General features: G+C 40.2%; 1 protein-coding gene across 10 annotated transcripts in view; it reads left to right on the top strand.

The window, feature by feature from the left end:
- The window catches only part of ATE1 (arginyltransferase 1), a 184,738-nt gene that overhangs the window by 29,501 nt on the left and 129,232 nt on the right, over nucleotides 1-26,005 (top strand). For 7 of the 10 annotated variants that reach the window (XM_038009629.2, XM_038009627.2, XM_038009625.2 and 4 more), the window contains one exon: nucleotides 449-577. The exons of the other annotated variants lie outside the window; for them this stretch is intronic. In XM_038009629.2, the coding sequence (XP_037865557.1) occupies nucleotides 449-577 (129 nt within the window). The remainder of the gene's footprint in view (nucleotides 1-448; nucleotides 578-26,005) is intronic. 10 annotated transcript variants of the gene reach the window in all.

The raw sequence follows: 26,005 nt of genomic DNA, 5'->3' as shown, positions 1-26,005 counted from the left end.
GACTAAAAAAGGCAGATAGTAGAACATTTTAATAGAAGAACTCATATGCTAATCATTTTGTAAGTTAAATGACCCAAGAAAAATCTGTAAAGGAAAAAAGCTTAAAACACTTAGTATAAGTAGAGATAGCAAAAGTAGTGATCATGACCACGATTAACAACAATATTGACTCTAGTTTATGCAGAAAACTACAATAAGTGGATAGAGAAAAAAAAAAGAAGAACAAATTGTTGGCTCTTATGATTTTGAGATTTTCATAAGTTTTAGTACAGAGTTAGCACTTCAGTCTCGCGCCAGTCCGCCCAGTCTAGGGTTTCTTTTCATGACAAATTCCAGTTTGAGCTTTGGTGTGGATTTGCGGAGATCTTACTCTAGCCTCACCTTCAGAAGCATATCATCAGTTAGAGATGTTTCAATAGCATTTGCTTGTATTTTCCTTGCTCTGAAGGTGAGGTTAGTACCTGCCTCCTTTGAGGACCCAGAGTTCAAGTCGTCTTTCAGCCAGTCCTTTTCTTTGTATGTCAAGTATCAAGTGGCCATACACCAGGATCTACCTGATGAATGTGGGAAGACTGAGGTATTGTTTGTTAACTGTTGTTTTCTGTGTTGATAAGGTTGTCTGGGAAGAAGTATAATATATGCTGTTTTCTTACTTGTCAGGTGGAGCTGATGACCCTTTCAGTGTGTATTACTGAACTTCCATGAACACTCACATGAGTCATACATGTGAGCATTTTAAATCCTTAGAAAAAAGGATTGCAAATTCAGGATGTGTTCTTAGTGCCTTCTCTAGGAACCTGAATGTAGTGGTTTATATGGTCAGTCATCCACCCTAGGTTAACAGTCATTTACTGAATACCCATTGTGTGCCAGACTGTGCCACAGAACAAAAGGAGGAGTCTCTATCTTCAAGAAATTGATAATCAAATGGGAAAAACAGACCAATGAGCAAAAATATCTTAACAAGTGAATTAGAAAGAAATACCTACACCTAACCTACTGAACATCATAGCTTAGCCTCACCTGCTTTAAACATGCTCAGAACACTTATAATGGCCTTTAGTTAAGCAGAATCATCTAACACAAAGCCTATGTTATAATAAAATGTTGAATATCTCATGTGATTTATTGAATACTGTACTGAAAGTGAAAAATGGAATGGTTTTGCATCATTGTAAAATTGAAAAAGCATAAGTCCAACCATTATAAGTTGGGGACCTTCTGTTAGATGTAATATGATTTAACAGGCTTTTATTGAGGGCTTGTCTTTCCCACGCTTGGGATATTGAAATGAATGAGATGGCATCATTGTCACAGTAGAACCATATGTTGGAAGACAGAGGCCGACAGATACAGAAGACTTAGAGTTTTGATTTTTTGACTGCTTTTGGTTTTTTTTTTTTTTTTTTTTTTTTGAGACGGAGTCTCGCTCTGTCGCCCAGGCTGTAGTGCAGTGGCTGGATCTCGGCTCACTGCAAGCTCCGCCTCCCGGGTTTACGCCATTCTCCTGCCTCAGACTCCCGAGTAGCTGGGACTACAGGCGCCCGCCACCTCGCCTGGCTAGTTTTTTGTATTTTTTAGTAGAGACGGGGTTTCACTGTGTTAGTCACCATGGTCTCAATCTCCTGACCTTGTGATCCGCCCGTCTCGGCCTCCCAAAGTGCTGGGATTACAGGCTTGAGCCACCGCGCCCGGCCTGCTTTTGTTTTTTTTAATGACACAATGTGTAAGCTAAAAAGAGAGGGTTAATAGGACGGGAGTTAATGCTGCATGTTCCCTGAGAAAGGGCTCACTTCCCAGATCCCCCAGAGTCTTCTGGTTAAAGTGTCATCTGCAGACCTGCAGCATCAGCAGCACCTAGAACACAGACTCGCAGTCCTGTTCATTCAGCATCTACGTTTTTTTGTTTGTTGGTTTGTTTGTTTTTTGAGATGGAGACTTGCTGTGTCGCTAGGCTCGAGTGCAGTGGCGCGATATCTGTTCACTGCAACCTCCACCACCCAGGTTCAAGCGATTCTCCTGCCTCAGCCTCCCCAGTAGCTGTGACTACAGGCGCGTGCCACCACGGTCGGCTAAGTTTTATAGTTTTAGTAGAGATTGAGTTTCACCATATTGACTAGGTTGATCTCGATCTCTTGACTTTGTGATCTGCTGCCTTGGCCTCCCAGAGTGCTGGGATTACAGGCGTGAGCCACTGCGTCTGGCCAGAATCTACATCTTAAACTTAAGTTTCCAAAGGATTCATACGCACATTTCAGTTTTGAGAAGCTGTGTCCTAGGTTCCCTATCGATCCATGCCACTGTAGGTGATAGCATTTGCAGAGAGTAAGGATTCTGCTAGGCTTAAGAAGCTTCCTTTGATATTCTCAGGGAGTCTTAACTCCTTTCTGAACTTTCCTCCTTCCTACTGCTTTGGAGATGATGCCTTTGTACCTCTCTGCTTAGCAGGTAGGAATAGCTGGGATGAAATGTTTCTGTGGCCCAGTATGTTTATTCAAGACTTCCCTAGGGACTTCTCCTAGTAGGCTTCAGGCTTCTGGGAAGTCCCTTTATGTACACTTAGAGCAGCACTAAAGGCATTCATAGTCTGAATTGGGGTGGTAGACAGGTATGTAATTCCAGTGCCTTTAGAATTAGCCACTGGATTAGTAGGGACAGCCAGCTTAGTGTGAGACTGGAAGTTATAGAGGTTTTTCTGAGGGAAGTGACATCTGAGCCAAGTCTGGAAAGATGAGTAGGTGTTTGCCAGGACAAAAAGGGAGAAGGGTGTTCTGGGCACCAGGACTAACAAATGCAGAGGTGTGGATGGTGAAATTATATGCCATTTTGAGGAACTACTATTAATACTTAGTTTAGTGTGGCCAAAACATAGAGTACATGTTAGGAGGTAATAACGGATGAGGCTTTTTTTTTTTTTTTTTTTTTTTGAGACATTCTTCCTCTGTCTCCCAGGCTGGACTGCAGTGGCGTGATCTTGGCTCACTGCAGCCTCAGCTCACTGAAACCTCTGCCTCCCAGGTTCAAGCAGTTCTTCTGCCTCAGACCCCTGAGTCTTTGGGATTACAGGTGTGCGCCACTACACCTATCTAATTTTTATATTTTTAGTAGAGACAGGGTTTCATCATGTTGGCCAGGCTGGTCTTGAACTCCTGACCTCAGGTGATCCACCGACCTTGGCCTCCCAAAGTGCTGGGATTACAGGTGTGAGCCACTGTACCTGACCAAGGGATGAGGCTTTTGGAGGTTTAGGTAGGAGCCAGATTTTTAAAAAAATAATATTTTAGAAATAGTTAAACTGCCACATACCTACCAGCAGTCTTCAACTAGCCTTAACATGCTGCCATTCTTGTTTCATCTATCTCTCCATACTTTTTTGTTGTTATTTTGCTGTGCTATTTTATACCAAATCTCAGACATATTGTTTTATATGTAAGTCCTTAAGTGTGTATCTTAACTGACTAAAAACGTAGGAGGAGCAGATAACGTGCCTCCTAATGTAATCTAGTAAGAAGTATAAACCACCACCTATGGAACGTTCTTGCTAAAGAAATTGAATCTGGATCTATCCAGGCTTCTAGATCTACTGACCAGTTCACAGAAAATATGAGGGGTAAAGGAATATGTTAAAATGACACTTGGGCACTTGTATAAGATCAATTACCTAGTTTCTTTAAATAAATTAATAAAGAAAAAGGGAACTCTATTCTTAGATTAAAAGTTATTAATATAGACATTAAAAAATATATAACACAGTACCATTATTACACCCAGCAAAATGTGTATTATTTAATGCTTTGTACATGTTTGATTTGTTTTTTTCTTTTTTTTTGGGTGGGGGAGACTGTCTTGCTCTGTCGCCCAGGCAGGAGTGCGTGGCGCCATATTGGCTTACTGCAACTTCGCCTTCCAGGTTCAAGTGATTCTCATACCTTAGCCACCGGAGTAACTGGGACTACAGGCATGTGCCACCATGCCTGACTAATTTTTGTATTTTTAGTAGCAATGGGATTTCGCCACATTGGCCAGACTGGTCTCAAATCCTGTAATCCTAAGGTGCTGGGATTACAGATGTGAGCCACTGCTCCTGGCTGATATACTGTATTTTGTTTTCCACTCATCCATTGATGGACATTTTGTTTTTTGTTTTTTTTTTTTGAGCCGGAGTTTCGCTTTTGTCAACCAGGCTGGAGTGCGATGGCATGATCTTGGCTCACTGCAACCTCCGTGTCTCAAGTAGCTGGGATTACAGGCACCTGCCACCATGCCCAGCTAATTTGTTTTTTTGTGTTTTTAGTAGAGATGGGGTTTCACCATGTTGGCCAGGCTGGTCTCAAACTCCTGACCTTAGGTGATCTGCCTCAGCCTCCCGAAGTGCTAGGATTACAGATGTAAGCCACTGTGCCCAGCCTTGGGTGGTTTTTATTGTTTGACTTTTATAGAAAATTCTGTTATGAACATTTCATGTTCCTGTTTTTATGTGGATGTGTATTTTCTTGGGTGTATACCTACACGAGGAATTACTGGGTTATGTGGTAACTGTGTTTTCCTTTTGAGGACCCGCCAGACTTGTTTTTCAGAGAGCGAAATCATTTACCATTCCCACCAGAAGTGGATAAGGGCTCCGCTTTCTCCCTCCATGTGCTCACCAGCACTTGTGTCTCTTTTTTCTTAAAATTGATTATGTTACTCATAGTGCGTGTAACGTGGTGTCTCATTATGGTTTTGATTTGCGTTTCCCTTCCTGTGCTTTTTGGCCTTTTGCATATCTTCTTTGGAGAATTGCGTATTCCAACCCTTTGCTCATTTTTTAATTGGGTTGTCTTTGTTACCAAGTTGTAGGAGTTCATTATATGTATTCTGGGTACAAGTCTCTTATGTATGTGATTAGACTCTTGCATTCTGTGAATTATCTATATTCCTAGGAACATTTCCTGGTGAAAATCTATTTTGTCTGCTCTTAGTAGAGCCACTCCATGTTGTGATTCCTGTTTGCATGATACGTTTTTCCTCCTACCTTCAGCCTGTTTGTGTCTTTGAATCTAAAGTGTGCCTCTTTTAGACACCATGTAATTGACCTGGGTTTTTGTTTTTGGTTTTTTAAAGTCCAGAGGGAGAACAGTCTCCCTTTTCATTGAAGTGTTCAGTCAGTTCACATTTAATGTTTTGATTGAACTAGTTGAATTTACACCTTCCATTTTACTTCCATTTCCATTTCCCTGATATGTCTGTTTTTTTCTTCCCTCTGTTTTTTTTTTTTTTTTTTTTGAGATGGAGTTTTGCTCTTGTTGCCCAGGCTGGAGTGCAATGGCGTGATCTCGGCTCACGGCTACCTCCGCCTTCTGGGTTCAAGCGATTCTCCTGCCTCAGCCTCCCTAGTAATTTCTCCTGCCTCAGCCTCCCTAGTAACTGGGATTATAGGCATGTGCCACCACGCCTGGCTAATTTTGTATTTTTAGTAGAGACGAGTTTCTCCATATTAGTCAGGCTGGTCTCAAACTCAGGTGATCTGCCTGCCTTGGCCTCACAAAGTGCTGGAATTACAGGCATGAGCCACTGCGTCCGACCTTCCTCTGTTCTTTTACTGCTTTCTTTTGCATTAGATATTTTCTAGTGTACTAAATGAATATTTTCTAGTGTAACATTTTTATTCCTTGAGTGATTTTTTTCACTATGTATTTTTAAAATATCAGTGGCTACTCTAGTATTTAAGATAGAGATCTTAATTTACACAATTGACTTCAGATTTGTACGAACTTAATTCCAGAGAGATGTAAAAAATGCTAGTTCTGTATCGTTTTAGTCCCTCTTTCCCTTTTTTGTGCCATTATTGTTATACGTATTACATGTATCTGTGTTACAAATTCAATAATTATAGTTATAATTATTCCTTTATGTAATTGTGTCTTTTATAAGAAGAAAAGGAATAAAAACAAGTAGTTATTTATAATTTCTTACATTAACCAGTTTATTTACTGTTTCTGGTTCTCATTTGTTCTATGGATTCAAATTACCTTCTAGTATAGTTTTGTTCCTATCTACTTAATGAAGTTACTGTCAAATATATTACTTTTCTCTATGTTATTGTCCCAATAGTACAATTATCTACATATCGTTTTTACAATTTTTTTTTTTTTTTTTGAGACGAGGTCTCGCTCTGTCGCCGAGGCTGGAGTGCAGTGGCGTGATCTTGGCTCACTGCCTCCTGGGTTTAAGTGATTCTCCTGCCTCAGCCTCCTGAGTAGCTGGGACCACACCTACCTGTGTGCCACTATGTCTGGCTATTTTTTTGTATTTTTAGTAGAGATGGGGTTACACTATGTTAGCCAGGATAGTCTTAATTTCCTGACCTCGTGTTCTGTCCGCCTCGGCCTCCCAAAGTGCTGGGATTACAGGCATAAGCCACCACGCCCGGCCTACAATTGCTTTTTAAGTCAGTGAAGAGAAGAAAGGAGAGTATGCATTTATATATGAGAAGCCTCTGATGTCGCTCCCTAGAGGGCTCAGCCTGGGCCATATGCACAGTCATCCTGGATGTCAGTGGTCTTAGTAGTGTTCTTTTTGTCTCTCCCTGATCCTTTTAAAATGTTTACCACTGAGGCTGGGCACGATGGCTCATGCCAGTAATCCTATCACTTTGGGAGGCCAAGGCAGTTGGATCACCTGAGGTCAGGAGTTTGAGACCAGCCTGGCCAACATGGCGAAACCCTCTGGAGGGTCCTACTACTAAAAATACAAAAATTAGCTGGGCATGGTGGAGGGCGCCTATAATCCAGCTACTCAGAAGGCTGAGGCAGGAGAATTACTCTAACCCAGGAGGCAGAGGTCGTAGTGAGCCGAGATGGCACCATTGCACTCCGGCCTGGGCGAGGGCGACAAGAGGGAGACTCTGTGTCAAAAAAAAAAAAGTGTTTGTCACTGTTTGTGTCACACCCAGCTTTTAGTTTCCACTGAGTGCTGACTGAGTGCTCTGTTGATTTCAGTGGTCTCCTGGGGCATGGTCTTCTAGGGCATAAATTGCTCCACAGTCTGCATTAATTAGATTTGGGCCCATTTGCTCCGGCAGTTTTTGAGTCCAGTTTTTGAGGTTTGTTCTGACCCCAAGAGGGCTCTTCTTAGTTGCATCTTTTCCTGGTTCCCTTTACTTGTTAAGCTTGTTGCTTAAATGGAACTACTGGCTGCCTCTGAATTGCTAACCACCAGAATCTGTTGTTTTCAGGTGTTCTTAGCTTTGAACTTCCCCATATCTCTTTTCCAAATAAAGAGCACTGAGGAACCCCCTTTCACCAACCACTCCTCCCTTCTCCCCCAAATCTTTCTGCCACTCTTGTGTTCTCTTTGACACCTCTGGTCCAGGTAAGATAATTAAATTTGGGGCTCATTAACGGGGATTAACCTGCCAGCTGCCCTAGTGATAGTTCTATATAAGGAGATGGTCACTGCTGCAGATGAGGTTCTTCACCTGCCGTGTTTTCATCCTACAAATTCTTCCTCCACTCGGCAAACCCTTGGCTTCCAGATAGAGAGTGCACTATCTGTGGGACTGACTGCTCTAATGCAGAAGAGAAGTCAAAAAAGTTCTTTGAGAAGTTTGTGTTCTACTGACTTGCTTTAAGGGACTCTGTATAGTATCACACTGTGGTGTAGTTTGGTTAATATAAGAGGGGAAACTAATTATGTTCAAGAAAATACATGTTTTGCTTTTTTTGTTGGAAAACATTTAAAGTAAACAACAGTTAATATGCCTATTTGAAGATTTCAGGTAACCAACCACATCAGTGCATTAAGTCCATTTTGACTCTGTAAAATAATCATTTAAATACTTTGAAAAATAGGTTATTTTTTGAGAAATTTGATGAGAAGATAAATATAGATTGCCTGGCTATTCTAAGCAATTCTTTTTAGTAACATTAATACAGGCGCTATTAAAAAATAATTTTTAGGCAGCTGGAAAGGGTAAAAGTTCTCAGTGGAGTTTTCCTTTAATAAAAAGCAGCCGTAAACCATTTCTTCTCTAACAGAAAGCACTGAGGAGTCAGGCATAGATATGCAGACTAGGAGCTTTTATATGTAAATGTAGGCAGCTGTACCTGGAATCCAGGTACATTCAGTATGGCCTCTCCTGCCCTCTTTTCCCTGTTGCCACCGTGTGCGGGCATCGTGATAACCTCCATGTAAAATCACATGTATGGGTATCATGGCCACCACCTGGTGGAGGCCACATTTGCATAATAAAAGACTAGGGTGGGAGGGTCAGTCTTCGAGGGCTATATAAATGGCATACCTGATCAACCCAATCCCCTGAGCCCCGTGTAAATCAGTCACCACCACCTCAAGCCTCGTTACAAAACCGATTGCATTCTGCCACAAACTGGAGACCCTTTTTGGGCGACCCACTTTCTCATCTTCAGGAAACCTTTTCTCTCTCTCTTTGTCTGCTAAACTTTCTGCTCCTAAACCCACTCCTCATGTGTGTCCGTGTCCTGAATTCTTTCTCGACCGTGACGGAGAACCAGGGTGTATACCTCAGACAATGGAGCCGTTTCAACATCTTTAGAAAAGTAGCGTATAATTGCAAATAGTGAAATAATACAGGACTTTGTCAATTAATCCAGTACGTGTTTTTCCATGACTCTTTTCAATCATTCAGGTAGATACTAGATTTTCAGAAAATAATGTAATATAAATTGGAGTAATATGTGACCTGTCTTGTTTATAATACAGTATAAAACTAACTTTTAAGAATCTTTATTTTTCAGGATACCAGTAATTCTATGTGATAGAAACATGAGATTTTAGCTGAAATTTTATTGATGTTATTCTGTAGAAAATACTGTTGTCTAATATGTGCCATTGGTTTCCTAGAATAACTAGAGTTGACCTGTCATCTCTCCTTTACTGTCTCAAAAACAGGCTAATCATAAACCCAGTAATCTCATCACACTTCTGCATTCACTGACTAATTGTTTTCCAAATTTTATTATCAACACTATCAAACATAAAGGAAAATTGAAAGAATGGTTTACTGATTAGTATAATCAGTATAATTAGTATAATCAGTATAATTAGTATAATGACCTGTACACCCCTCACCTAGTTTCAGCAGTTGTTAGTTTTCCTTTGCGTTATCTTTTTTTGTGTGTGAGTCATTTTAAATCCATTATATATCATGACATTTTACTTCTAAATTCTTTAACATGCGTCTTCGATAAATGAGATGTGGTTCTACAAGACACAGTATAATTATAACGCATGAGAAACTTAATGATAATTTGTAAATATCATCTAGTATTTAGTGCTTATTTTACATTTTCCCATTTTAAAAGATTTAGTGTTTAATCAAAGTTTATTACATTTTGTGATATCATCTTAGATTCCTTTATTCTAGGACAGCTTCTTAATTTTTTTCTATAATATTGACTTCTTTTCCTTAACTTTCTACTTTGAAACTTGGAGTTTTTGAACAGAAATGGAAAGAATATAATTAACACCCAGACTCCATTCACCAGTGTTCACAAGTTGTTAATAACTTTGTCAGGTTTGCTTTATCTTTCTCTCTTGAACCATTTGAAAGTAAGTTATGCATGTTACGACATTTCACCTGGATGTGCTCAGCATGCATCTCCTAAGAATAAGTATATTCTCTTATATAACCATAATATTTATTCTTTAAAACCTGTAGAAATTCTATAACATCACAGTCCACATTCAGATGCTCCAAGTGTACCAGAAATACCTTTAAATTTTTTTTTTTTTTTTTTTTTTTAAGAAACAAGGTCTTACTTGGTCACCCAGGCTGGAGTACGGTAGCACAGTCATAGTTCACTGCAGCCTTAAACTTTTGGGCTGAAGTGATCCTTCTGCCTCAGCCTCCCTTCTAAGTAGCTAGGACTACAGGAGTGGACCACCATGCCAGGCTAATTTTTATTTATTTTTTTTTTTTGTAGGGGTAGAGTCTTGCTGTATTGCTCAGGCTGGTCTCGAACTCCTGGCCTCAAGCAGTTTTTCTGCCTCAGCTTCTCAAAGTGTTGGGATTACAGGCATAAGCTATTGTGCCTGGCCCCAAAATAGAATATAGCTTTTATAGATGAATGAAAATAGGATCCAGTCATGGTTCACACATTTTACAATGAACTGTATTGTGTTTATGGTATGTTTATGAGTATTATGTTTCTGTAATCTTTTTTGATTTTTTCATTTAATGACTTTGACATTTAACCCAATTATCTTTAGAATGTTCTGTATTCACAATTCGCTTGTTATCTAGTAATCAGATTCTGTCGCCTAGGCTGGAGTGCAGTGGCGCGATCTCAGCTCACTGCAAGCTCTGCCTCCCGAGTTCATGCCATTCTCCTGCCACAGCCTCCCGAGTAGGTGGGACTACAGGCACCTGCCACCACGCCCGGCTAATTTTTTTGTATTTTTTTTAGTAGAGACGGGATTTCACCGTGTTAGCCAGGATGGTCTCGATCTCCTGATCTCGTGATCCACCCGCCTCAGCCTCCCAAAGTGCTGGGATTACAGGCGTGAGCCACCATGCCCAGCCTAGTAATCAGATTCTTAAGGGTTTTTAAAAGCTTGCATGTTTTTAGGTGTAGGTGATGTGTACTTTAAAAAAAAACTTTTTATTGAAATGTAATGTATATACAGAAAAGTATGCATAGGTGTTCAGATAGATGAAATTTCACAGATTAAACTCATGTGTAACTACCTCTTAGATTAAGAAATTGCTACTCAGCAGGCTAAAGCGGGAGAATAGCTTGAACCTGGGACGCGGAGGTTGCCGTGAGCTGAGATGATGCCACTAAACTCCAGACTGGGTGACAGAATGATACTCTGTCCTCCAAAAAAAAAAAAAAAAAAAGAAAAGGAAATTGATTATTACTAACTCCTCAGAAGCCCCTGTTTGTTCTTTTCCATCATACCAGTATTCTCTTGACTTATAAAACTACAGATTAGTTGTGCCCGTTTTATACTTAATGTAAGTAGAATACCACTCTTTTGAGTGTGGTGGTGTTTGGCCAACATTATGATAGTGTGAGTCATCTGTATTATTTTGCCTGTTGTAACAGTAGATTGTTCACTTTCATCGCTGTGTAGTGTTTTATGTATGACTAATCCAGAATTTCTCCCTTTCTACTGTTGGTGGGAATTTTAGTAGTTCCTGGTATGAGGCTACTGTGAAAAGTGCTGCATAAGTGTATTCTTATACATATCTTTTAGTAAACATATGGACATATTTCTATTTGATGTATGCCAGATAGAAATGCTGTGTCATAGAGTGTGCAGACGTTCAGCTTTTTCCATATTGTCAGTTTCCTCTAGGGGTTGTGCCAGTCTTACTGTTTTACTGTATCATATCAAGCAGCATGTAATGTCGGTTGTCCTTCATTTGTGATGAGGGACATTTAAGTCTATTGTCACTTGGTTTGCTTAATCAGCTCTCTTTATTATTATTTTACTTATTTATTTATTTATTTTTTGAGACGGAGTCTTTGCTCTGTTACCCAGGCTGGAGTGCAGTGGTGCGATCTCGGCTCATTCCGAGATCAGCAGTAACAAACTCTGCCTCCTGGGTTCACGCCATTCTCCTGTCTCAGCCTCCTGAGTAGCTGGGACTACAGGCGCCCGCCACCACGCCCGGCTAATTTTTTGTATTTTTAGTAGAGACGGGTTTCACTGTGTTAGCCAGGATGGTCTCGATCTCCTGACCTCGTGATCCGCCCGCCTCGGCCTCCCAAAGTGCTAGGATTACAGGCGTGAGCCACGACGCCCAGCCTCTTTATTATTCTTATATTTTTCTCTTTTTAATTAGATCTTCTCATTTTAAGGGCATGTTGTACCCTTACTATGATAATATTTCTGAGGTAGGAGGAATAACCTCTTTCCCAATAACCTGTTATCCATTTGTTTTAGCATCCTTTGATGATCCTTGCCTGAGTAGTTATTATGGAGAGGTGGGAGAGGTAGCAAAATGGTGATTTGTCTAATTGTATTATTGTTTCTACACTTACTAGCTGAAATTTTGTTTCTCTGTAATAAAGAAATTTCTCTCTGTATTCACAGCTCCCTACCTCCCACCATCTTTTTTCCTTTGGATAGCATTGTAGGCTCATGGCCTTATATGAAGTGGTATAATCCATTGCCATCTATTTTATTTTCTTCTTCTTCTTTGTCTTCATCTTCGTCTTCTTCGTGTTCTTCTTCATCTCCTCCGTCTCCCCCGTCTCCTCCTCCCCCTCCTCCCCCTCCTCTCCCTCCTTCCCCTCCTCCCCCTTCGCCTCCTCCTCCTCCTTCTCTTCCTTTGCCCAGGCTGGAGTGCAGGTGGCATGATCATAACTCACTGTAACTTCAAACTCCTGGACTCAAGCAGTCTTCTCACCTCAACCTCCTAGGTAGCTAGGACTACAGGTGCACGTCACCACACCCAGCTAATTTTTAAATATTTTTGTAGAGGGGGGTCTGCTGTGTTGTCCAGGCTGGTCTTCTGGCCTCACATGATCCACCTGCCTCAACCTGCTAAAATACTGGGATTATAGGTGTGAGCCATTGTGCCCAGCCTATAATGTTTTTTAAATTAGTTGAGGGAACTTCCTGTGAGAGATGGAAATAGGAGGCGATATCTACTTCTGAGGGATGCTTATTTTGAGGATCGTTATCTATATATTCAGATGTATGTATATTCACTTGTTTAGACGATGAGTGTGGGAAGGAAAGGTCGTGATGAGTCCATTCTGACCCCATGGAGACTTGAAAGGAGACTGTGGAACCTGTGCCACTGTCTCACTCTGCCACCAGGTGGTGGTGTAGATCGAGAACCCTTTGCTCTTTCCTCCCGGCTCAGCTCTCCGTGCATGTTGTGTGTTCACAGCCCCAGAAGTTTGAATAAAGGCTTCTTTTTCTGTCATTTATTGTAATTTTCATTGAGGCATTAAAGGATAATTACAAGTGATTCTTTGCTTGTTAAAGGATTTAAATATTTTCTGGACTTTAATCTTGAGAAGTTTTCATCTTTATTTTTTCCCTCTTAATGGTTTACATTTTTGTATATGAAAGTAATAACTTATATTTAGAAAATTTTTCAGTGTGTTAGAGAATTGACATTCTCCAATTATGCAAAGACCAGACAATCATATATAGGCATACACAGTAAGTTCTCACTTAATGTCATTAATAGTTTTTGGAAACTGTGGTCATAGGTGAAATGACATACAAGGAGACCAGTGTTAGCCTAGACCAATTGATGTAAACAGGAGTTAAGTTCCTACAGCATATTTCTGGTCACAAAACATCACCAGACTTCTAAATAAAAACCAAAGCCCTTCTAATATTAAACATTGAAATAAATGTGAGCTATACATACATTTAAGAAAGGTTAATAAACATAAGATAATTACCCAATGATTTCAGTTCAGGTGGCAGGGAGCTGCAGCCTATTCTGGAACTCAGGGCGCAGATTGGACACTCACCCTGAATAGGAGTCTGTTCCACCACAGGGCATATTCAAGCACACTAACACTGGGACCGTGTAGACATGCCAGTGAACCTAGTGTGCACACCTGTGAGATGTGGGAGGAAACTGGAAGACCCAGAGCAAACCCACGCAGACGTGGGGGGAATTGCAAGCTCCATACAGACAGTAGCCCTGGCCAGGAGGTGGGTATTTTTTTTTTTTTTTAAATCATCAATGTATTTTTGTTTCTTGTTTTTTATTTTTTGTAGAAGCAGGATCTTGCTATGTTGCCCGAGCTGGCCTCAAACTCGTTGAAGTTATAACGAAATGATGTTGAGCAAAGCAGTGCCACCTGAGAACCTGCTGGTGCTAGAGGTTGAGTATAGCTTATGTGAAAATCTGAAATCCAAAAATGCTCCAAGATTGGAAACTTGTTGAGTGCCAACATGACAATCAAAGGAAATGCCCATTGGAGCTTTTAGATTTCAGATTTTTGGATTAGGGATATTGAACCTGTATTTTATAAATATTTAACTCTGGCATATAATTAACAGAATTAGAATGATAGTAAGATCCGAACATTTTGAAACGTTTTAATATTTATTTATTTATTTAGAGACAGTCTTTCCCTCTGTTGCCGAGGCTGAAGTTCAGTGGTGCAATCTCAGTTCGCTGCGACAACCACCTCCCAGGTTCAAGGGATTCTCATGCCTCAGCCTCCCAAGGAGCTGGGACCCCAGGCGCGTGACTCCGCGCCCGGCTAATTTTTGTATTTTTAGTAGGGACAGGGTTTCACCATGTCGGCCAACTTGGTCAGGAACTCTGGCCTCAGGTGATCCATCTGCCTGCCTCGGCCTTCCAAAATGCTGGGATTCCAGGTGTGAGCCCCTGCGCCTGGCCACGTTTTGAAATGCTTTAGGCAATTTTTTTTTTTTTTTTTTTTTTTGAGACAGAATCTCACTCTTGTCGCCCAGGCTGGAGTTCAGTGGTGTGATCTTGGCTCACTGCAAGCTCCTCCTCCTGCGTTCATGCCATTTTCCTGTCTCAGCCTCCTGAGTAGCTGCGATTACAGGTGCCCACCACCACGCCGGGCTAATTTTTTGTATTTTTTAGTAGAGACAGGGTTTCACCATGTTAGCCAGGATGGTCTTGATCTGACCTCGTGATCCGCCTGCCTCAGCCTCCCAAAGTGCTGGGATTACAGGCGTGAGCCACCGCACCCGGCCTCTTTTTTTTTTTTTTTTGAGACGGAGTCTCACTCTGTTGCCCACGCTGGAATGTTGTGGCGCCTTGTGGGCTCACGGCAACCTCTGCCTCCCAGGCTCAAGCAATTCTCGTGCCTCAGACTCCCGAGTAACTGGGATTACAGGCGTGCACCACCACACCTGGCTGATATTGTATTTTTAGTAGAGGCAGGGTTTCACCATGTTGGCCAGGCTAGTCTTAAACTCCGAATCTCAGGTGATCCACCTGCCTCGGCCTCCCAAAGTGCTGGGATTACAGGCATGAGCCACCGTGCCTGGCCTGAAGCTTATTTTTTAAAGCCAGGCTAACTTACTTGAATAAAGTAGAGAGCTTAGGCAATTATTTGTATAATTCAATCAAGGAAGCCAGTTTCTTTAAGCAGCTCCTAAGTCAGGGCACACTTGTGCATCGTAGTCTGTCCCAAGGTCTGTGACAAGACATTTGTTACTAATAGTAGTTAAATGACCAAAGCTTTTCAATCATTTACTATTGGAGAGAGACACTGTTATATCCCAAGCATGTTCCTTTTTGGGGAGATCCAAAGGGATGGAGTTAAAACTAGCACTGGAAATATTCATCTTTCTTTCCTTCTCTTTCTTCTCTCCCTTCCACTCCCCTCTTTTCCCTTCCTCCCTCCTTTTCATTGTTTGACACAGGCTCTTGCTTTGTCACCCAGGCTGGAGTGCAGTGTCGTCATCATAGCTCACTGCAGCCTTCAACTCCAGGGTTCAAGCAGTCTCTCCTGCCTTGGTCCCCTGAGTAGCTGGCACTACAGGCATACGCCACCACACCTGGCCCTTTTTTTTTTGAGAGGAGGCTTTGCCTTGCTATGTTGCCCAGCCTGGTCTTGAACTCCTGGCCTCAAATGATCCTCCCAAAGTGCTGAGGTTACACGTATGAGCTACTGTGCCAAGCCAGCATTTAACTCAAAGTTCCTTTTGGTCAGTAACTTCCTAAAACTTGTCTCAGATCACAAAATCATACCATCATACAACATTGGAGGTGAAAGGATTTTAGGATTATATAGATGAATGTCTCATATTTAAAGAATTAATTAATTAGCCTAAGGTAGCATGAGTAGTTAGTGGCAGAGCAATGTCCTGAAATTGCAATGCTTTGGGTTTTTTTTGTTTGTTTTTGAGATGCGGTCTCACTCTGTCACTCAGACTGGAGTGCAGTTGTGCCCTGTTGGTTCACTGCAACCTTTGCCTCCCAGGCTCAAGCAATTCTTCTGCCTCAGACTCCCCAGTAGCTGGGATTACAGGTGTTTGTCACTATTGCCGGCTAATTTTTTTTTTTTTTGACACGGAGTCTCACTCTGTCGCCCAGGCTGGAGTACAGTGGCGCAATCTGGGCTCACTGCAAGCTCTGCCTCTGGGTTTGTACCATTCTTCTGCCTCAGCCTCCCGAGTAGCTGGGACTATAGGCATCCGCCACCACACCCGGCTAATTTTTTATATTTTTAGTAGAGACAGGGTTTCACCATTCACAGGATGGTCTTGATCTCCTGACCTTGTGATCCACCCGCCTTGGCCTCCCAAAGTGCTGGAATTACAGGCGTGAGCCACCTCACCTGGCCCCGCCCAGCTAATTTTTGTAGTTTTAGTAGAGATGGGGTAAAACCATGTTGGCCAGGCTGGTCTCCAACTCCTGACGTCAAGTGATCTACCCGCCTTGGCCTCCCAAAGTGCTGGGATTACAGTCGTGAACCACCACGCCCCAGTCTGCAGTGCTTTTTATACTAGACGTGATGTTGCCATTGGAAAAAGTTAAAGTGGGCCTCAGTTAAAATATGGAGTGACTGACATCAGTGAGTGAATTGTTCATTGTAAGCAAGTTTTCCAGGCATTGGAAGCATTTTTATTGCTGAGATATTATGTACTCTAATCATTTAAAATGACAATGTTCCCAAAATGTATTGTGTTCTTCCTCACCTTCTCAAACAGAATGCTGAGCGGGACTTGCCTGTTGATAATGGCTCTCGTATTTTCCTAGGAATATTCTTCTGCTCTTGTTGTATTTCCGCGTGCCATGGGCCACTGCTTTTCTCTCTAAAGTTACTCTGTTGTCCCCTTTATCCTTTCTCTTTCTTGCTGACAATTCTTGTGTTAGTTTGTCTAGTATTAGCATTTCTTCCCTTTCTAATTTGTAGTTTCTTAATATGGTCGTTAAAATATTGAGCACCTGCTGTGTGTCACGTACTGTGGAGGCATTTGGTAACTATTTAATCAGTGAGTAAGTCAGATAAAGATCTCTTGCTCTCATGGAGCTTGCATTCTGGGGTTTGGTTGGGGGAAAATGGTCAGAGATAGTTATTAAACAATAAGCATAATACATCAGTAAATTATATAGTAGGTTAGCAGGGGGTGTTATGGGAAAAATAGAGCAGGTATAAAGGAGGGTTGAAAGTATTGCTTATTGGCTTGGAAACTAGATCACCAAGTTTATTGTTAGTAAAGTTACAGTCAAGAGGAAAGTGGGAAAAGGAGCTTGTGGGACTCTTCTGTAAGTTGGGAATATAAACATTAGGAAGTGCCTTTTTTGAGGCCTCATTTTCACCTTTATTGTTTTTTTCTGGGGTTTTGTCTTTGATTTGAATGTCCGAAGTTCTGGAGTAGCTTGATAATTGACCTCTGCTTAAGGTTTAGCTTTATATAACAATAATTATTACAATTAATTTGAACATACTTACAATGTTTTCTGAAAGTTGAGGATTAAGCCCGTGAAATGGGACGTTAGCTGTCAAATGGAATGCTTGGCATGAAATGGATGCTGGTTCTTGATTAACCTCCTGCCTGAGAACAAATGTGCCCAGTGATAGACTGTTTGGATTGAACGGTGTGAAGGTGATATCAGTACTACCAAACAGTGCTTGCTATGTTCACAGTTCCATAATTTTGGGTCAGGATATTGTTGACATGAAGGCTGAGTAGCATCCAGGGTGAAAATGTGAACTCTAACTAGTCATTTCTGCCTTAACTCTTGTCTCCTCTACTTACTACCTGTGTGGCTTTCAGCAAGTTCCCAATTGCTCAGCTCTCTTCACTTCAGGTTCCTCATTTGTAAACATGGGAAGGACCTACAACACAGTTTGTTGTGATAATTACATAAGGTTATACTTGTAAAGGTGCTTGGCCAAATAATCATCGACTGAACTTTTGTTACTAGGTCTGGATGATGTTATTAGGAACTATCAGAGATACTGAGGTCAAGGGTAAGTAAGTGATCCTTCTGGTTACCCAGTCAGCATTTGCACATGAAATTATATTTTTCTTGGTTGTTTTTTCTTTTTAATTCAAATACTTGTCTGAATTAAAAGGACATATATTTTAAATTTTAATATTAAAATCAGTCTAGTCAAAGAAAAAAGTAATATTCAAAACCACTCAGTTTGATTTATCAACATATAATTTTAATCTTTGAGAATTTTTAATATTTTAATTTATCCTTTTAAACCACATAAAACCTGTAGGCCAGGCGTGGTGGCTCACGCCTATAATCCTAGCTCTTTGGGAGGCCGAGGTGGGCAGATTGCCTGAGCTCAGGAGTTTGAAACCATCCTGGGCAACGTGGTGAAACCCCGTTTCTACTAAAGTACAAAAGAAATTAGCTGGGCGTGGTGACATGTGCCTGTTGTCCCAGCTACTCAGGAGGCTGAGGCAGGAGAATTGCTTGAACCTAGGAGGTGGAGGTTGCAGTGAGCCGAGATTGCTCCATTGCACTCCAGCCTGGGCGACAGAGTGAGACTCCTTAAAAAACAAAACAAAACAAAACAAAACAAACCTGTAAAGAATTTTTAATATGTTGATTCATCTATTATACCACATAAAACCTGTAAAAGATATCATTTGGGAAAAGATTTATTTATGATTTTCTTTCCTTTTTTTTTTTTTTTTTTAAGAGACAGGATCTCACTATGTTGCCCAGGCTGAAGTGCAGTTGGTTATTTGTAAGTGTTATGATCACTGTGCACTATATCCTTGAATCCCTGGGCTCAAGTGATTCTCCTGCCTCAGCTTCCCGAGTAGCTGGGACTACAGTCACGCTTTGGTGCCTAGTTTCTATTAATATATGTGTATTTCTTAATTGCTTTACCTAGAACTGGAGACAAAAGAACTATAGGTGTCCTGTTTTTTTATTCTGGTGGTAGAGCTTCTTGTTCATACAGGAGCAGATCTCTTGTTTTGATAAATTAGCTATATTGGGGTACTGTAATCCATAGCATTACTTTGTGCTTGTTACACTGACGTATAAAAATACTATATGCAAGAGTCTGAAGAAATACACAATGCCCAGCAGAGTGTCTGGAATGGAGTAGAAGCCCAGTGAACATGTTTTGAATGAATGAGCAGCTGAGTTGACTACTTTTAAAAAACAGCTGGAGAGAGAATTCAGTTGTTGCCAAATTGAAAGCTACTTGGGAAGAAAATAGTGTTCTTGAAACTTGTGACATGAAGCAAAAAGGAAAATTCAAATGATGTCATAAGCTTTTGACAGTTGTTCTACTATAATAAGTAAAAGATGCTTTTAATTTCCTGAGTGAGAGTGTTGAGCAATTTACGTACGAGTTAAGCACATTTTAGTGAGTGCAAAGCTCATGTGATAGGAACAACTTTGCTGTGAGTGCCATTTGTCTTTCGCTTTTGTATTTTAGGTCTGTTTTTCCCATTAAAACTGAAGAGCATCAAGTTTTATGACCTTCTGGTAATCACTTGACAAGTGAACAATAGTACCTTTTGATGGCTAGTCTAAACAAGGAAAGTTTGTATTTTCACTGTGGTCATTCATTTTATATGCCAAATAATTTTAGGTAACTGCCTGTATGATTAAAAAGCAGTTGATTTTCATCTAGTCAGTAGTAGTTAAACATAAAAGTAAAACATACATTACATATAGTTATTTATCCAGAGTATAATTCTGCCTTAAGAATATGTAAAAATAGGGAATATATTTGTATAGGTCTGTAAATATTTTTATATATATATTTTATATATATGTGTTTGTTGGCTTTTATGTGACATTTTTTCCAGAAATAGCTCAAAAATTTATAATGGCTTTCATATTACTTTTTCCTGGAGTGTGGAAGAATGCGATTCTTCTATTCAAGCAGTCATATAATCATTTAATTTGGGACATGTTCCATTCACTGTGCTAGATACTAGGGATGCATAGATGAATAAGACATGTTTGGTTCTTGTACATTTTAGCCAACAAATAAAATTTAAAATAATAAGTGTCCTGTCTTGTCTTTTTTTTGAGGCAAGGTCTCCCTCTATTGCCCAGATTGGAGTGCAGTGGCGCGATCTTGGCTCACTGCAAACTCCGCCTCCTCAGTTCACGCCATTCTCCTGCCTCAGCCTCCCCAGCAGCTGGGACTACAGGCACCTGCCACAACGCCCAGCTAATTTTTTTGTATTTTTAGTAGAGACGGAGTTTCACCGTGTTAACCAGGATGGTCTCGATCTCCTGATCTTGTGATCCGCCCGCCTCGGCCTCCCAAAGTACTGGGATTACAGGCGTGAGCCACCACGCCCAGCCTATAAGTGTCTTTTCATAGCATTGCATTGATGTTAAAATGTTAAAAATTATTAGAAATACATGTACCTGACAAGATGTGGGCATATTCAAACTTGCTTTAAATCAATTGGTCTGGTAGGTTATGCAAGCAGTACGTGTAACCATTATCAATATGTTTATGTTAATATAGTCATTCTTAATAATCAAATAGCTAATACCACATTCCATTTTTATTACTTTGACCAGATGGCATTAAAAACAAATATTGTCTTTATTGTGGTTTCCTGCTAATTTTGATTTCTTGGATTTGTGGTATTATCTATTTATCCCTAATTTATGTTATTTGGATTTTTGGAAGACACCCAATTTTTGAAGGTTAATTTGAATGATTTTGCCTAGCTTAGTGTAGTTTCAGTGATACCTACCTAGTTTTGTTCTCCATATTTCTTGGTATGTATTCCTTGCTCCTTACAAATAGTATGTGCTGGAAGTTTTTCTGCAGGAAGCTAGTGCTTGGAGGACATGGATGTTCCCAAGAAGGTCTGACAAGAAGGGGACAGGTTTTTACTTCAGCATCACTGGGTCTTCCTTATGGTGACTACTTCTCTCTGTTTATGGAATCTCTCCATGACCAGATGACTTAATTCTATAGCGTATCCAGGGGCTGTGAAGAGACATGGGAGACAGAAACGATTATGAATATTCATTTACTCATTGATGAATTACTCCCATTCACAAATGAATGGATGCATTTATTCATTGAATTCACAAGTAATTGAATGCATGTAGACAACTAAGTAGCAAATATTTGAGTCTCTACTTTGTGCCAGGCATTATTTTGGACTGAAGATGTAGCATAGGGAACAAGATAAAGTTCTTGCCCTCAGGGAGACTATGTGCTAGAGAGGAAGATAAATAATAAGTATGCAATATAGTGCCAGAGTAATGTGTGCTAGATATGTGAAGGGATAGAGTGAGGGACAGTGTGGTGGAAGATGAGAATAGATAAGGATATCAGGAAGAGGCTCAGGTAAGGGAAGCTCTTCGACAGACACCTCTATAGAGAGCATGCACTTTGTGCATGGCTGAGGGAAGTACATTTTAGGTAGATGGGAGAGTACCTGATGTTTTCAAAAAACATCCGGGACCCTGACGAGGCAGGAATACAAGTCATGGTGGCATCTGTCTTCTTGATGATTTCTGTTGCTTGTGAAAGTTTTTTTTAAAAAAATCCCTACCTATGCTTTTTGCCGTTTGTTAGCTGAATTTTTCAGTATCATAAAATTGTGTATTTTGTTGTACACTTACTCTTTTCTTGTTACCTAAACAACTATTTGTCACCTTATTTTAGTGTTATTTTAGTTAAGCTGAGACTCTTCTTGTTGGTATCTCTGGATTTTATTGCTTTCTTGTTGAGTTCTGATTAATGGTATTGTTAAGTCCTTGGTATAATGAAGGGGAACCATAGACTGGGAAAGGTTTTGAGGTTCTGATGGTAATGTAACAATTTTGGATCTCAGTATGTAAAAGAGGTGGACTAGATAATTGCTAAGATATATCTTAGCTGTCAAATTGTGTGCTTTCACTGATTTTAGGAAAAATCCCCAGGTGGAACTATACAGTTTTTTCTTCTTTTTATATTCTTTTTTAAAATTAATTTTTAAGTTTATAGTGTAGTAAAGTGCGTAAATCTTAGGTGTATAGCTTGTTGATTTTTTTTTTTTTTCTTTTGAGGCACAGTCTTGCTCTGTCGCCCAGGCTGGAGCACAGTGGCGCAATCTCAGCTCACTGCAACCTCTGCCTCCTGAGTTCAGGCAGTTCTCGTACTTCAGCCTCCCAGGAAGCTGGGATTCCAGGCGTGTACTACCATGCCCGGCTAATTTTTGTATTTTTAGTGGAGACAGGATTTTGCCGTGTTGACCAGGCTGGTCTCGAACTCCTGGCCTCAAGCAGTCTGCCTGCCTTGGCCTCCCAAAGTGCTGGGATTGCAGGTATGAGCCAACGCGCCTGGCCAAATTTTTACTTATGTATATGCTCTTATAGTCACTGCTCAGATTAAGAGAGAACATTTTCAGCATGCTAGAAGGCTCCCTCATGGCCCTTCCCAGTCAGTATTTTCCTACCCAGAGGTTAACTACCCTTCTATCACTGTAGATTAATTCTGCCTGTCCTTTAGCTTCATATAAATTTATCATACAGCATACACTCTCCTGTCTTACTTAACATTCTGTGTGAAATCCATGTGGCATATAGCAGCAGTTTTCTTTCAGTGCTATGTAGTATTGCATTGTGTGGATACAGCACTATTTATTAATCTATTATTGCTGGGCATATGTGTTGTTGACAGCTTTTGCCTGTTATGAATAAAGTTGCTGTGAACATTCTTGTACGTATCTTCTGATGGACATAACACTAATTTGTCTTAGATATATACCTGGGAGTTACACTGCTCAGCCATAGGGTAAACATCTTCAGCATTTATAGAAATGTGGCCAGTTTTCCAGAGTGCTTGTACCATATAAACATGCTTGTTGTCCCACATCCTCATCAATATACGGCGTTGTCTGATGCTTTAGTTTTAGCCTTTCTGGTGGGTGGATGGTAGTGTTTGTATTGGGGTTTTAATTTGCTATTTGCTGATGTCTAAATAGGGAACTTTTTATGTATTTATTGGCCATTTGAATATGTTCCGTCTTGTTAAGTCTTTAAGAGTTTGCCCCCTACCTTTTTAAAGTTAGGTTCTTGTGTTTTTTCCTTATTGACTGAGAGAGTTCTCTATATTCTCTGATATGAGTCTTTTGAGAGAGAGAGAGAGAGATATATATATATATTTTTTTTTTCTAAATATCTTTTCCCAACCTGGAAATAACTATACTCCATACCTAGGAAAATATTATTTTGGAAGAATCTAATATTGAAAACCTTTGAGTTTTGGGACATTTCTAAACACTCAGCTTGCAGATCAAGAATGTCAGCAACTGATTTAAAGATTGCTCTTGTATAAAATTTCGGCCTCAGTGTTTACTTTCAAAAACAAGAAGGTGTTTTTTCTCTTAAACATACTTGTAAAATTATTTCCATACTTCTTATGAGATGTTTTAGTATTTGGTGCTGGTATTTATTTAATGCAATTAACACACAGGCCTTAGGTCATTAGGGTCCTATGGCAAATTATCTTCCTGTTAGAGGAGCAAAGGATTCTGAAATCAGCACAGAATGCCACCAGCACCGGAGTCTTTCGTTGGTGGATGTTCTGTTTGATGACTTTGCCAAGAACCTGTTCTTCTTTGTGTTTTTGTATGAACTCTGTTATGGTGATTTTGTTTGCTGCTGATAATGTTGAAAAGCAACACAATTTTTAAAGATTCCGTTCTTTTTGACTATAGCTCTTTAAGATATAGAATTGTTATGCTGTTATCTGGATTTTATAGATTCATATTGCAAACTTAACAGTTTAATTTTAGAAACAAACTAGGCTTGAAGGTAGTAAATAAATGATATTTTAACAAGTTTATATGGATATCATTGATGTTAATAAGTATAGAGCCACCATTTCTACTATTTATAAAATATATGATGATGATTATAGTGGATATAAGAGGTAGATATTAGTGAATAACCTAACTACAACCCAAATCCCTGTTGCTGTTAGAAATTAGGGAGAAAGCTGCAAAAAAATAGTAAAAGGATATTTATTAAAGTAGCTCATTAATTAGGATATGTTTTAGCAAACTTTGAAATCAACATTTAGAGCAAAACATTTATAACTAGCTCAGTATATTAGTGTTTTATGGGCTTTTATGATTCTGGGCAGATACTAGAATTTTCAAGAGGCATTTTATTATAGTACGTCTGTGGCATTGCTTTGAGCATTTGCCCATAATATCACCAGGAATATTATTGGGTAGGGACCAGAACTCTTAAACGGGGGAAAAAGAGGGTGAATAATTCATTGATAGTATTGGATTTTCTGCCATTTTTGAGAGCGCCACACTGAGTGTTTTCAGTGAGCAATTCTAGTAAGTACAGATTGAGGAAAACAAGTTAGAGCTGGTAGGGACCAGTGTTGCCTAAAATGAGCTTTGTGGAAAATGGATTCTGTGGAATGTTAATAGATATTATATGAAATTAAAAACAAAAATCTCTAGGCATGTAACTTTGGGAAGCACTTGACTGAGGCTGAAGTAGAAGAGTTTTTTGTTTTATAAATACAGGAATGTGCAGAGCCTTTAATATATCAGTGTAGCCTCCAATTCACTAAAGTAAGGAGGAAGGGGAGGTGAGGCCACTGTATAGTAAGAGCATTTCCCAAACTTACGTGGCCATGGAATCGTTTTTTAGAGAGTGTCTTAGGAGCCTGCCATGCCACAGGATACCATCTGGGGAAGGTGGGTTGGCTGAAATCCTTTTACACATCAAAAACCAAGGCCCGGCTGGGCACGGTGGCTCACGCCTGTAATCCCAGCACTTTGGGAGGCTGAGGTGGGCGGATCACCTGAGGTCAGGAGTTCGTGATCAGCCTGGTCAACATGGTGAAACCCCGTCTCTACTAAAAATACAAAAATTAGCCGGGCATGGTGGCGGGCGCCTGTGATCCCAGCTACTCGGGAGGCTGAGGCAGGAGAATCGCTTGAACCTGAGAGGTGGAGGTTGCAGCGAGCCGAGGTCGCGCCATTGCACTTCAGCCAGGGGGACAAGAATGAGACTTCATCTCAAAAACAGCAACAACAAAAAACAAACCCCAACCCCAAGGCCTAAATAACTCAAGTGGGTAGACCTAGTAAGATTCTAATTCTCGGGCAAAAAAGGAGATGTAATGCTTCAGAAGACAAAGGTTTAACTATGTTAGAGTGTAAATAATATTTTTGTTGTCTTTTTTTTTTTTTGGAGATGGGGTCTCGCTCTGTTGCCCACACTGGAGTGCAGTGGCTCGATCTTGACTCACTGCAAGCTCCACCTCCTGGGTTCACTCCATTCTCCTGCCTCAGCCTCCCGAGTAGCTGGGACTACAGGCACCCACCACCACGCCTGGCTAATTTTGTGTATTTTTTAGTAGAGATGGGGTTTCACTGTGTTAGCCAAGGTGGTCTTCATCTCCTGACCTCATGCCGCCCGCCTTGGCCTCCTGAAGTGCTGAGATTACAGGTGTGAGCCACCGTGCCTGGCCTTGTTGTCATCTTTTAAGATGTTTTGAAGCTTAATGTCTAAGGTGCCAAGTGTAATCAGAAGAGGTAGCACAAACAGCCCTTTCAGGTACATTGCTTACAATTGGGACAGAGAATAGCTATAAAAAATGAATTTAGGGAATTACCTGAATCTGCCCTTTTTACTCCCCACTAATAGGTTAAATAAGATCTTCTCAAACCTTAGTTTCTACTCCTTGTTAAATACAGATTTAATTCTCATTCTTTCGATGACTTTTTAAATGGGCGCTAGCTGTGTCTTTCGGCTGCTTTGAAGGTTTTATTTGTCTGCAATGAAATGTGAAACAAAACTTTTTTCTTTTGTGTAGTCAAATTAATTTCTTAGCGTTACAGATTTATCAGAGACATTCTTGATATAAAACCTAGTTTTGCACTGCCTTAGAACTACCAGTTATTTATAGTGTAAATATGTGCCAGAAATTGAACAGGGATGGGAAGGGAGTCTAAAATGTTATTTACGTTGACATAATTTAGAGTCATAACTGAGTTAAGGCTTCCAAATTCCTGATAGAAGAATTTAGTATTTTACATTGAGGTGTAATTTAGATTGATAATTGCAAAATTTTTAAATAAAGGTTTTATTAGATTA

The sequence above is a fragment of the Chlorocebus sabaeus genome, chromosome 9 (assembly GCF_047675955.1).
Source record: "Chlorocebus sabaeus isolate Y175 chromosome 9, mChlSab1.0.hap1, whole genome shotgun sequence".
Lineage (NCBI taxonomy): Eukaryota > Metazoa > Chordata > Mammalia > Primates > Cercopithecidae > Chlorocebus > Chlorocebus sabaeus.
The sequence above is the reverse complement of the archived record's forward strand: the minus strand, read 5'-3'. Positions and strand labels throughout refer to the sequence as shown.